Source organism: Malaclemys terrapin, chromosome 1 (genome assembly GCF_027887155.1).
Source record: "Malaclemys terrapin pileata isolate rMalTer1 chromosome 1, rMalTer1.hap1, whole genome shotgun sequence".
NCBI lineage: Eukaryota > Metazoa > Chordata > Testudines > Emydidae > Malaclemys > Malaclemys terrapin.
In genome coordinates this window covers 319,288,112-319,302,063 of record NC_071505.1, presented here as the reverse complement: position 1 = coordinate 319,302,063, position 13,952 = coordinate 319,288,112, and the positions used below count along the sequence as shown (strand labels likewise).

The following is a 13,952-nucleotide window of genomic DNA, read 5'->3' as shown; positions in this document are numbered from 1 at the left end:
GTGCATCTCAGGATGTGTGACAAGTCGTATCCTCCAGGACACCCCATTCTCCTTCATAACCATTTCCCTTTTGCAGCAGCTCTTGTTCTACTTCAGAGGCCCAATCATACTCCGGCTGAAACTGCTGTAGACAATTCCTTCAGTGAGTACAAGGATGAGTAAGAACTCAGTCATTTAAAAACCCTGCACATCAATCCTGCACAGACTGACTTATATGTCAGAATTTAGAAATGACTATTCTGGAATTTTAAAACAAGACTACTTTGTCTTGGTCTCTTTCTACTCACTGCAGGTCAAAACCCAAGAATATTTCTTTATAATGATTCCAGTTAAAATATGTAAATGTTTCTTTGGACAATAATGGCTTAAATAAGAGTAACTTGGTTGGCAGGAGACTTTAAAAATCCTTGAAGTGGAAAGTGTTGGAGCTGTGCTCATGGGAGCTAATTCAACCTGCTTTAGATTTCTGGTCCAGGTGTTATATGATGTCAGATGTTATCATTTTACCCTTCAAAACTGACAGACACAGTAAAGAGAATTCAAATGCTGAGTTATGTCAGAAGTCTAGAGAAAATTACTTTTTCTGAAACCTTTGCTTTCTCTTCCCTCTTCCCAGTCTTAGCCAACAGATTATTCTTCTGACACCTACCAAAGGTTGCACTTATCACATTATAACTTCTGACTCTTCTTTGGATACCGTGTCATCCAAGACTGTTCTTGTGTCATGTTAATATACCTACTGTATTTTTAAATTATAACTAATGGGTGGTTTGTTGACAGGATGCATACGGTCCATATTCTCCGGAGGAGTGCATATCCCTGCCAGTCTATACTAGTGCTGAGAGGGACTGTGTGGTGACGAATATTGATGTGCCCTGTGGAGGAAACCAAGACCAGTGGATCCAATGTGGAGCTGCATTATTTTTAAAAAATCAGTAAGATGAAAGTACACTAACTTTGTGCAGTCAGGTTTTTTTAACAGCTGAGCTGTTTGCTGTGAGATGGCTTTGGTTTCATTATATGTTAAATATTAGTTTTAAAACAGAGGTGTATAAATCCCCAAAATGTTTACAACTTTTAAAAAAAAATGACCTGGGATTGGAATACATTGCATCTTTGTGAGGTGATGTAAAAATGATCCACAGTACTATAATGCCAGACACACAAGTGGCAGTTTCTCAAGATTGTACTGGAATTTATTTTCTGTTCTAATTTCTTGCAATCTCATATTTTGACTATTGCAGTCCCACAGAGATTGAACAGAAAGGAAAATCAAACATGTTTTCTTTGTTCTGCTTCTTTTTGTATCTTCTATCTGTATTCTGTCTGATATGTTATATTTACAATTATTATGTAATAAAAGTAGCTGATGAGCCTTATTATGATTAAGCCATCTTTTCTATGCACAAATTCAACATTTTTTGTATTTTTTTTAATGTAATGATTTTAACTGTTCACATTTTACTTGAGCATGAGCTGTAAATTACATAAGATTCATGCAGTACTTGTGTGCTATGGTCCAGTTGGGACCTCTGTCCGTTGCAGTTATCACACAGAAATAGCTGAACACAGAATTATGAAACCAGACAGAATTCAAACAATGTAGATATAAAAGAACAAATTAATGTGAATGCTAATGGTTTCAAAATTAGAATTTTCCTTATCTATTAATATGCCTAAAAGAGGGACTGCCAGTGATGTCAATAAAATACCAACTCAGATTGAAGAGACCTTCACCATGCACTGGGCTGACATGAGAAACATAATTGTGCTTATGGGCTCCTGGCATCAAGTGAGTCCAGTTCAGGATACTCTGTGTTGGAGCACACTGATTCACTCCAAGCAATATGACACAAGATGGTGTGTCACATTGGGATAGTGCCATACTTTGGGTATGCTGTTAGATACAGTGCCAAATGAGATGAGCCAAAACCATCCAAGAATAACAAAATCCCATCATGATGCTCATCTTAGTATCTAATTGTGGTTGTACAATGGCTTTATGAAGATAATTTTAGAAAACAAGAAAAGAATGAATTTATTGCATTATTAAACATAGTTCCCAAAGAAAAGTGTAAGGACTGACTGGTCTCTTTTATATTGGTGTAAATCAGGAGGCAATGCAGATACACCAAAGCAGAATTGGCATAAGCGCGTACCGATTTTTTTCAGTTAAGGCCATATTTCTCTTAACTGATGTTTGTTTGGGGGTGGGGAAGGGTTGGCCATATTTGCAGTTTGTTTTTCTTAAGAAAGTGGCTTTCCCTCTCCTCTTCCTTCAAACCTGCCCCACACCCATAAACCCCCTACATCCTGCCTTTTGTTTGTTGCCTAGGAAACTTTTCAACTTTAATGTTACTATTATAAGATGAATCAGAAGTTCTAAAATATTCTGATTCAACTGCAGTTATACATTTAAAACGGAGTCGTGTATAACTACTGAATGGATTTACAAAAACAACAAGGAGTCTGGTGGCACCTTAAAGACTAACAGATTTATTTGGGCATAAGCTTTCATGGGTAAAAACCTCACTTCTTGGGATGCAAGTGAGGTTTTTACCCACGAAAGCTTATGCCCAAATAAATCTGTTAGTCTTTAAGGTGCCAACAGACTCTTTGTTGTTTTTGTAGATACAGACTAACACGGCTACCCCCTGATACTTGAATGGATTTACTTACAACATTTCAGAAAATTTACTTCTAGTCTAAGTGTCATAAATTTGGGGCCGATATACATTTTTCAGTTAGAACAAAGGTATTGAATCCCCATTGGAACAACAAATCTTCTTAACGATAAAGTTTTTAGGGACTCCTCCATAAAAGGTGGTGACATGAAAATGGAGCACTGCATCCTAGGTACTGAACCCTGCCCCACAGACAACAAATAAAGGGTAAAAATGCAGAGCATTTGCCAAAAAATTGACTTTATTAGGAGGACACAGTGCTATCATACCATTTCTTGGGACAACAGAAGTTCTCTTGTAATGTACACGCTCTGTGAGGATTTATGAGGGGAACCCTCCAGAGCTGATATTGTTCCATTCCAGGCTTGCTTGGTAAAATACCTGTGGGGCAGGAAATATGGTTATCAAGTGAGCTCTGTGGTCTCAGTGAAGTCCTCTGCAGTTTAAGAAGATGACAGTGTTGCTGACCCTAACTTTAGAGACTGAAAGTAAAGTTCCATAAAGCAGGTTGGGCTGAAACTTCCCTGAGAGATGAGGGATCAGCTGGCTCCTGGTAGTTTCAGTTTCTCTTTCTCAGAACCAGGAAGGCAAGGCAGACTGAGAAAAGTAGTCTACCAGGGTAATTGTAGTAGTCCTAGCCTGGGACAAGGCAGGCTGGGAAATAAGGGAGTATATTAACTTCATTCTGCTCAGGGAGAGAGCTGGAAGGCAGTAGACTGTGCTGACAACTTCTCCTGTAAGTTATGGGCAAGTAAGTTCTTTCTTTCTTTCTTTCTTTCTTTCGCTTTGCAATCATTTCTGAAACAAACACTGCTAACACATCAGAAACCGCTTCTGTTACTTTGTGCAGATGTTTTACTGCCCTTTGGGATAAACTGAAGTACAAATCCTTGCAGAGGAGTCTGGGTTTTTTTGAATGGAGGGGAGCAGTTGTTTTTGTTTCCTTCCCTGTTAATGAGTTGCACAGACATCTTTCTGTCTGTCCTGCCAAATTTTGTAACATCTACATATATAAAATGTATTTAAGAGCCTAGGGGCTTGATGCCGCAATCCTTCTTCAAGCAGGTAGTGTTTACACAGACAGTTACTCTCACTGAAGACAATAAGGACTACATACCTGTGTAAGGACTACCTGTGTAAATCGTTAAAGGACTGCACCAAATATAATTAAGGGCTGGATTGTGGCACTTATGCCACTATGCTGAAAAGGGAACAGTGCAGAGTTGTACCAGCAGAGAAGGATCACCAGAGATCACACCTCAGGGGATGAAAGGTTTGCTCCATCTATTGACATGGAGCAGATTACTCTGCCAGGGCATCAGCCCTATTCCACAGGCCCTACCCTTCTCACTGTCTTTTTAGACTTGCTGTCTGGTGAGGTGCAGAAGCAGGCCGTTCCTGTGTTCCATAGAGCACTGGGACTGGTATTTAAATGGTCCTTGCACAGCCACACAAGTGTAAGGAAGCTCTTTTCCTCATCTGTATGCCTGTGCAAGGGCCATTCACAGGCTGGCCCTAACCAATTACATGGAAAGACTTAAGCTTAAGTCCACAATATGCACCATTGCACAAGCAGTCACGGTGTCTGCATATCCAGATGATTAGTTGTGGGTTGGTCACGTGCTCTCACAAATAACATGAATGCACATGCAGTCACAACAAATGTAAGTGCAAATTAAGCATACACAGGTGCATGCCTGAACTTCTGAAAATTAAGTCTAGTTATCTTATGTAACTTCCTATTATACCAATAAAGTGGAGTTTTGTGTATAAGCCTGCAATTATTTTAAAGACATATTTCTGGTAAAATTGACATTACACCCAAAGATTTGACCAAAATCAATGTGTAAATGTATTAAACAGAGATGAGACTGAACAGGTTGGTCATATTTTTCCTTCCACATGATAAATAATAATAATTAATAAAGTTTGGGATTTTAAAAAAACATTTGAATATAGTTGTCCTAAATCTGAAATTAACAGAACATAACAGAGCCATGAGCTATTAAAGAATTCTTTAAATATTCTGGGGTCAACATTGGGCTGTTGCTATACATATTTTTGTAATAATTCGTGCTTTACTAAATTCACGGCACATTCTTAAAGCTGCAAAATTTTCCTGAAAGCAAATTAAGATTCCAATCTTAATTACAAAAAAAAGACAATGTTAGGCCTTGATCCTGCAATGTGATGCTCATGAGCAGAGCCCAGCACCCGTATGTGCTTGATTCAAGTCAGTGGGGCTCTTCACAGGTGCAAGGATCTGACCACATTGTGGGAATGTAGCCTAACATTGTCTGATAATTCTATTGTTAGTCCTATATTAACTCTGACTATCCATGTAGATTGTAACTGGCTTTGAAGTAACGCCAGATGCAATGTGAACTAAGTTGTTGAGGTGCATGTTATGAGAACCATTGTTCTTACAGGGAGCTGAAAAAGGTACATGTAGTGGGTAAATACAAATAAGTATAATTATAAATCTAAATATCAATGGAAAAGCTTTGAAGGAATGAATGCAGAAGCCTTGAAAAGAATCTCAATTCACATAATTCATGGATAGACTTAAATTACAAATAAATGCATTATAAAATTATAAAAACTCATTTCATATGTTTAAAGGAAAATGTTACAACCTCATGGCAGTCAAGGGTTTTTTTGGTGCTGTCAACTGTCAGAAAACACAGCATTTGGTGCACTGAGGAAGTTAAAGGCAAGTCTGCTGTCAGAGAAGATGTTACATTCTCAGACAGAAGAATAAATGTTTGTTGAAGAGTCAAACCCACTGCAGTCTTTTTGTTGCTCTGGTGTGAGGTGAATTGGCTTTCAGAAACAAGAAGTATGTTTTAGTTGTTTTGAAATGCCACCATTGTTTTACAAAAGAAGAGAGATATTTGCTCTTTGTAACTGTATTTCCAATCTGTAAGTCTCAGCATTGACTATGGAATTGTAAGTTATAATGATGTATTTAAAAACAGAACAAGCCATAAGTTTATAAGAGGCAATAGCAGCCTTGAATACTAATTACTATAGGCTCATGTGACTACAGTTGAGATAATGATGGGATAACCTAGAGACTGGCTGTGGTATGGGGAAAGCTTGAAGTGTGTATTGGTTCAAGAAGTTTTGCAAAACATTATTTAGAACTTCACCAAAATGTATTAAAAGGGATATTATTCTGACTACAAATAGAATTGCCACGATGTTGGTCTTTTCCTCCAACTTTCCATACTGCCAGCTTTCAGAGAATGCTTTGTGGACTAGAGGTTATATCTTCTAAGGCAACAATATCATTTTTGGAGGTGATGAGGAGAGATGATCCTGACGCAGAATATAATTATCTGAACCCCAACCTCCAAATTATCATAGTCTAATGTATAACATCCTAAGATGTTAAGATCAAGCCTTTCATCCAGAAGAATGGCTTACAGGCAGTATATATCATAGCTATATTTAGGCCTGGTCTAACCTCCACAGTTAGGTTGACATATGTCACGTTAGGTCAAGTTAATAATGCATATGTCTACCCTACTGAGTCCCTTTCGCCGACCTAAAGGGCTTGTAAAGTTGACTTCTGTACTCCATCTCCATGAGAGGCGTAGCGCTTCAGTCGACATCCACGCATCGACATGGGGATAGTGTAGACACTGCGCTGTGTAATTCGAATGAATTGGCCTCCAGGAGGTGTCCCTCAGTGCTCCACTGTCACCGCTCTGGAGAGCACTTTCAGCTCCATTGCACTTCAGCCAAATACACAGGAAACAGCCGCTCACCTGTTAAAGCCCCAGGAACTTTGGAATGTTCATTTCCTGTTTGATCGGCATGGAGAGCTCGTCAGCATAGCTGACCATGGATACTCAAGGCCGCAAATGTGCTCCCACATGGAGCACACAGGAGGTGGTGGATCTTATTGCTGTGTGGGGAGAAGAGTCTGCAGGCAGAGCTTTGAACCAGCAGAAGAAATGCTGACATCTATGCCAAAATTGCACAGGGTATGGGGGAGAAAGGGCTACATCAGGGACACACAGAGAAACTAAATGAATTCTTTGTATGGGTCTTCACTGTTGAGGATGTGAGGGAGATTCCCAAACCTGAGCCATTCTTTTGGGGTGACAGATCTGAGGAACTCTCCCAAATTGAGGTGTCATTAGAAGAAGTTTTGGAACAAATTGATAAACTAAACAGTAATAAGTCTCCAGGACCTGATTGTATTCATCCAAGAGTTCTGAAGCAACTCAAATGTGAAATTGCAGGTCTACTAACTGTCATCTGTAACCTACAATTTAAATCAGCTTCTGTACCAAATGACTGGAGGATAACTAATGTGACGCAAAATTTTAAAATTGCCAGAGTTGACCCTGGCAACTACAGGCCAGTAAGCCTCACTTCAGTATCGGGCAAATTGGTTGAAACTATCATAAAGAACAAAATTGTCAGACACATAGATGAACATAATTTGTTGGGAAATAGTCAACATGGTTTTTGTAAAGGGAAATCATGCCTCACCAATCTACTAGAATTCTTTGAGGGGGTCAACAAGCATGCGGACAAAGGAGATCCAGTGGATATAGTGTATTGAGATTTTCAGAAAGCCTTTGACAAGGTCCCTCACCAAAGGCCCTTAAGCAAAATAAGCAGTCATGGGATATGAGGGAAGGTTCTCTCATGGTAACTGGTTAAAAGATAGGAAACAAAGGGTAGGAATAAATGGTCATTTTTCAGAATGGAGAGAGGTAACTAGTGGTGTCCCCCAGGGATCTGTACTGGGCCCAGTCCTATTTAACATATTCATAAACAATCTGGAAAAGGGGATAAACAGTGAGGTGGCAAAATTTGCAGATGATACAGAAATACTCAAGATAGTTGAGTCCCAGGCAGACTGTGAAGACCTACAAAACGATCTCACAAAACTGGGTAACTGGGCACCAAAATGGCGGATGAAATTTAATGTTGATAAATGCAAAGTAATGCACATTGGAAAACATAATCCTAACTCAGGGCAGGCAAACTTTTTGAAGGCCGCATCGGGTTTAGTAAATTGTATGGAGGGTCGGTTAGGGGAGGGGGTTGTGCCCCCCCCGAGGCCCCTGCCCCATCCACACACTCCCACTCTCTGTCACCTGACCACCCCTGGACTACCGCTGCCCTATCCAACCCCTCCTCTCATTCCTGACGCCCCCCCCCACCTCCCGGGACTCCTGCTCCATCCAACCACCCCTTCTCCCTGTCCCCTGACTGCCCCCTGCTGCCCCATCCTTCCTGAATGCCCCCCCACCGCTGTCCCCATTCAACACCCCTGTTCCCCGCTCTCTGACCGCCCCGACCCATCCCCATCCCCCCAAAGTCCCCTGCCCTCTATCCAGCTCCCCCGCTCCCTTACTGCACTGCCTGGAGCACCGGTGGCTGGCGGCGCTACAGCCATGCCACCACCGCCACCACCACGCAGCACAGAGCACTGGGTCAGGCCGGGCTCTGCAGCTGCACTGCCCCAGGAGCTCACAGCCCTGCCGCCTAGAGCATTGCAGCGGAGTGAGCGAGCTGAGGCTGCGGGGGGGGGGGGGGGGGGAAGTCAGCAGGGGAGGGGCCGGGGGTTAGCCTCCTGGGACAGGAGCTCAGGAGCCGGGCAGGATGGTCCCGCGGGCCAGACGTGGCCCACGGGCTGTAGTTTGCGTGCCTCTGTCCTAAATATATATATACGATGGGATCTAAATTAGCTGTTACCACTCAAGAAAGAGATCTTGGAGTCAGTGTGGATAGTTCTCTGAAATCATCCACTCAATGTGCAGCAGCAGTCAAAAAAGTGAACAGAATGTTGGGAATCATTAAGATAATAAGAGAAAATATCATATTGCCTCTATATAAATCCATGGTACGCCCACACCTTGAATACTGTGTGCAGATGTCGTCACCCCATCTCAGAAACGATATATTGGAATTGAAAAAGGTTCAGAAAAGAACAACAAAAATGATTAGGGGTATAGAACAGCTTCCGTATGAGGAGAGATTAATAAGACTGGGACTTTTCAGCTTGGAAAAGAGGCGACTAAGGGGGATATGATAGAGGTCTATAGAATCATGACTGGTGGGGAGAAAGTAAATAAGGAAGTGTTATTTACTTCTTCTCAGAATACAAGAACAAGGGGCCACCAAATGAAATTAATAGGTAGCAGGTTTAAAACAAACACAAGAAAGTATTTTTTCATGCAACACACTGTCAACCTCTGGAACTCCTTGCCAGAGGGTGTTGTGAAGGCCAACTATAACAGGGTTCAAAAGGGAGCTAGATAGATTCAGGAAGGATAGGTCCATCAATGGCTGTTAGCCAGGATGGGCAGGAATGGTGTCACTAGCGTCTGTTTGCCAGAAGCTGGGATAGGGTGACAGGGCATGGAGCACTTGATGATAACCTGTCTGTTCATTCACTTTGGGGCACCTGCCATTGGCCACTGTCAGAGGACAGGATACTGGGCTTGATGGACCTTTGGTCTGACCCAGTATGGCCGTTCTTATGTTCAGTGCTGCAGGGAAATAAAGGAGCTTCAGCGACCATACCAGAAGACAAGGGTGGCAAACAGTTGCTCTGGTTCTAAGCCACAGACATGCCACTTCTATGAGGAGCTGCATGCAATTCTAGGCAGTGACCCCACCACTACCCCAAAATGCTCCGTAGATATCTCCCAGGAGCCCGGGTGACCTCTGGCAACAACAAGGAGGACATTGTTGATGACGAAGAGGAGGAGGAGAATGCGGTGCAAGCAAGCGGAGGATCCATTCTCCCCGACAGCCAAGACCTTTTTTTAACTCTGCAGCCCATCCTCTCATAGGACCAGTTGGCGACGGAGCGTGATGCCGGGGAAGACACATCTGGTGAGTAACGTTTTCAGTCACACTGGGGGGGTTACATGCTATTATTTTTAATGTTGAATCTGAATTAAAAAATTGGGATAGCGATTATCGGTGGCCACTCCAGCTATGCAGAGGGTGCTCTCTGAAAAAGACTGATTATGTGCCCGGGAATCCTCCATGGAGATCTCTAGGAAGCTTTCATGGCGGTACTCTGGAATCCTTTGCAGAAGGTTTCTGGGAAGGGCTGCCTTATTTCGTCCACCATGGTAGGACACTTTCCTGCGCCACTCCAGTATTAACTCTTCTGGCATCATTGCGGCACACAGCATTGCATCATAAGGACCAGGTCTTGCAGCATCTGCTCCCTTTCCGCCTCTGTTACCATCAGGAGAATGATATCACATAGGGTTACCTCGGGGAAACGGGGAAGTTTTCAATGCTAGCCCTTAAACTGCAAGCAATTTGATAAGTAATCCGCCCCTGTTTGGTGAATTCTGGGTCATGCAACCACACTTTCCCGATCGTGCCCTGGTCGTGGTTGGAAGGGATCACCCCATATTGCAGCCAGCATTTAATGAAGGGCGGGTGGGGGAACGACACTTCCTGTTCGTCTCCCTTCCACCCCAACCCGGTGCCACTTTTGTAACAATCAAACTATTTGCAGGGCTGTACGCTGCTGCCTGTCCTCAAGCACCGTCCGGTTGCTATGGGAAAGGGGGTTGTGCTGAGGTCAGAACCATTAATCCAAAGGGTGTCTTAACAAAAGCTGCAGCACAAGACCTCTCACCCATGCCTCATGGCCTTACCATGGCTAGAGCAGCAAACCGACTCTTGCAGTAGCCTGCAATTCTGCTTACGTTGTGGCTTGCAGGGAAGTGCATTGAGGGTGCTTCTTTTATAAAAAAGATTTAACCTTGCACCAGAAACAATGTATGCACTGTCAGTGCTATCCTAGTGCTTTGTATTCTTTCCAGCTTAAATCTTGTCCCCCATAGGCGCATCCTCCATGCCGGGACAAAGACTTTCCCAGATTAGAAGGCGGAAAAAGAAGACTTGGGAGGACATGTTCAATGAGTTAATGCACGCCTCCGAGAGTGACAAAACCGAGTTCAGTGCATGGAGGATTATACTGCCCAACAGCCTGCACAATGATCGCGAGGACAGGAGAGCAAGCAGGGAACACGAGCATGACATGCAGGATGAGATGGTGCAGATTATGAAGGTGCAATCAGACATGTTGAGGCATCTGGTTGAGGTTCAAAAAAGGCAGCTGGATGCTAGAGACCAGCTGCAGCCTATGCTGTACCTGCTGCCATTGTCGCCAAGTTCCACATCCTCCTCTCCCAGACGTCCTAGGATGTGCGGGGGAGGGAAGTCCGGTATCCCTTGCACTCAACTCCAGGGGAGGGTATATGAACCAGAAGGTGCCCATTCCCACACCTTTTATTGTTATTGCAGTGCAGTTGTAAGCAAGCTGTCCTTGTTTCTCCCACCCTCCCCCCACCAGCGTTATCAGCCCCAGGTTATCTTACTTTTCTTGGCTGTCTCTGTGTGTTTGTGAGCATAATAAAAATAAATGGATTGAGGAGAAAAGGCTCTTTATTCATTCAGCACATTGTGGTTAGCAGGGGTGTAGAAGGGGACAGCTTGGTAAGGAACACACATAAGTGTCACATTACTGTGGGTCATTGATGAAACTAGTTTTCAAAGCCCCATGGAGACGCAGTGCACCTCAATGTGCTCTTCTTATTGCCCTGGTGTCTGGCTGCTCAAAATTGGCTGCCAGGCGATCTGCCTCAACCCCTCACCCCACCAGAAACTTTTCTCCCTTTGTTTCACAGATATTATGGAGCACACAACACGCAGTAACAACAATGGGGATATTACTTTCACTGAGGTCTAACCTAGTAAGCAAACTACACCAGCGGGCTTTTCAACGTCCAAAGGCACATTCCACCACCATTCTGCACTTGCTCTACCTATGGTTGAACCTCTCCTTACTGCTGTCCAGGCTGCCTGTGTACAGCTTCATGAGCCATGGGAGCAAAGGGTAGGATGGGTCTCCCAGGATCACAATTGGCATTTCAACATCACCAACGGTTATTTTGGAGTCTGGAAAGAAAGTTCCTGCTTGCAGCTTTCTGAACAGACTGGAGTTCCTAAAAATCCATATGTCATGCACCTTCCCCAACCATCCCACGCTGATGTTGGTGAAACAGCCCTTGTGATCCACCAGTGCTTGCAACACCATTGAGAAGTACCCCTTGCGGTTTATGTACTCTTTGGCAAAGTGGTCTGGTGCCAAGATAGGGATATGCGTTCCATCTATCGCCCTATCGTAGTTAGGGAACCCCATCATGGCAAAACTATTCACTATGTCCTGCACGTTGCCCAGAGTCACTATCCTTCTAAGCAGGAGTCTATTATTGCCCTGGCAACTTGGATCACAGCAGACCCCACAGTGGATTTACCCACTCCGAATTGATTCCCCACTGACTGGTAGCAGTCTGGCGTTGCAAGCTTCCACAGAGCTATTGCCACTCACTTCTCAACTGTCACAGCAGCTCTCATTTTAGTATTGCTGTGCTTCAGGACTGGGGAAAGCTCTTCACACAGTTCTATGAAAGTGGCTTTAGAATCATAGAAGATTAGGGTTGGAAGAGACCTCATGAGGTCATCTAGTCCAACCCCCTGCTCAAAGCAGGACCAACCACCAACTAAATCATCCCAGACAGGGTTTTGTCAAGCTGGGCCTTAAAAACCTCTAAGGATGGAAATGCCACCACCTCCCTAGGTAACCCATTCCAGTGCTTCACCACCCTCCTAGTGAAATAGTGTTTCCTAATATTCAACCTAGACCTCCCCCACTGCAACTTGAGACCTTTGCTCCTTGTTCTGTCATTGTGCATTCAAATGTTCTGCAGCCATTGCTTGTCATCCCATAGCTGAACAACCATGCGGTCCCACCAGTCAGTGCTTGTTTACATGGCCCATGGCTTTTAGCAGGGCTGCTTGCATGACATCACATTGTTTCATGTGGCAGCTCCTGCAGCAGCTGAGCAAACACTGTAGGATAAGATGCGAGATGTTTGTAATGCTAACAACAACAGTGTACTGCTGAGCAGGGTCCATGCTTGCCATGCTATGGCATCTGCGGAGATAACCCAAGCTTAGGGAAAAAGGCGCAGAAAAGGCTTGGTTTATTTGCCATTGATTTCAGGGAGGGATGGAGGGAGGTAAGTGCATCATGGGAGACTAATGCCATGTTCCCATAACCACGCGCACAAATGTTTTGGTCCCATGAGGCATTGCAAGCCCAACCCAACATTCCATGTGGCTCTATGCACTGTGGGACAGCTACCCATCGTGCAGCACTCTGTGAGTGGATTCAAGCCCTGCTAGTGAGGATTCGCTTTGCCGACACAATGATCATAGTAGGGACATGCAAAATCGACTTGCTTAAATCGGAGGCTCAATGTCAACTTATATAAAATCAATCTAATTTTGTAGTGTAGACATACCCTTAGTTGCATAATGAAGGCTGATAGTGTGCACACCAATATTTTCTGTTGCTTATTGTTTTCTTTAAAAGATGTACCTTTGGGACTAATATTTCTTATTCTTAGTCTCAGCCAAGCACTGAATATTTGGAAAGTTTCACAACATTCTGTTCAAGACTTTGCATTATCACATGGGAACAAGAGAAGAGATGTGAATGAGAAGCCAGATATAGACGACAGACTCAAACTACATGCAAAGACTGTCACAGCTGAAGAATAATCTCGTTGAACAAGTGAGAACGTTGGCCCAGCAGGTCCTAACTATAAATGAGTCCTTGATAAAACTCAGTTCTCCTCTGAATGCTTTCAGTACAGATCCCCACTCTTGGAATGCACCTGCATGCTCCACACAAGCCTGCAACTCTCTGGGAAGTTGTAGCAGGTCGAGCACTCACCGGCGCGGCGCCTCCTGCTGGTCATCTGGGAATTACCATAGAATATCAGGGTTGGAAGGGACCTCAGGAGGTCATCTAGTCCAACTCCCTGCTCAAAGCAGGACCAATTCCCAACTAAATCATCCCAGCCAGGGCTTTGTCAAGCCTGACCTTAAAAACCTCTAAGGAAGGAGATTCCACCACCTCCCTAGGTAACCCATTCCAGTGTTTCACCACCCTCCCAGTGAAAAAGTTTTTCCTAATATCCAACCTAAACCTCCCCCACTGCAACTTGAGACCATTACTCCTTGTTTTGTCATCTGGTACCACTGAGAACAGTCTAGATCCATCCTCTTTGGAACCCCCTTTCAGGTAGTTGAAAGCAGCTATCAAATCCCCCCTCATTCTTCTCTTCTGCAGACTAAACAATCCCAGTTCCCTCAGCCTCTCCTCATAAGTCATGTGTTCCAGCCCCCTAATTAACTCGA

General features: G+C 43.8%; 2 protein-coding genes across 2 annotated transcripts in view; both read left to right on the top strand.

Moving 5' to 3' along the window:
- DYNC2H1 (dynein cytoplasmic 2 heavy chain 1) overlaps positions 1-1,379 on the top strand; it is a 392,465-nt gene extending 391,086 nt beyond the window's left edge. The window contains exon 89 of the mRNA XM_054015569.1: positions 781-1,379. Coding sequence (XP_053871544.1) covers positions 781-939 — 159 coding nt within the window. The 3' untranslated portion in view covers positions 940-1,379. The remainder of the gene's footprint in view (positions 1-780) is intronic.
- An 8,138-nt stretch (positions 1,380-9,517) lies between these two features.
- LOC128840972 (uncharacterized) lies at positions 9,518-13,310 on the top strand. Its single transcript, XM_054035623.1, has 3 exons — positions 9,518-9,551; positions 10,526-11,012; positions 13,157-13,310. Exons 2-3 carry the CDS (start codon positions 10,537-10,539, stop codon positions 13,308-13,310), a joined length of 630 nt encoding a protein of 209 aa, XP_053891598.1. The 5' UTR covers positions 9,518-9,551; positions 10,526-10,536.
- The last annotated feature ends 642 nt before the right edge of the window (positions 13,311-13,952 follow it).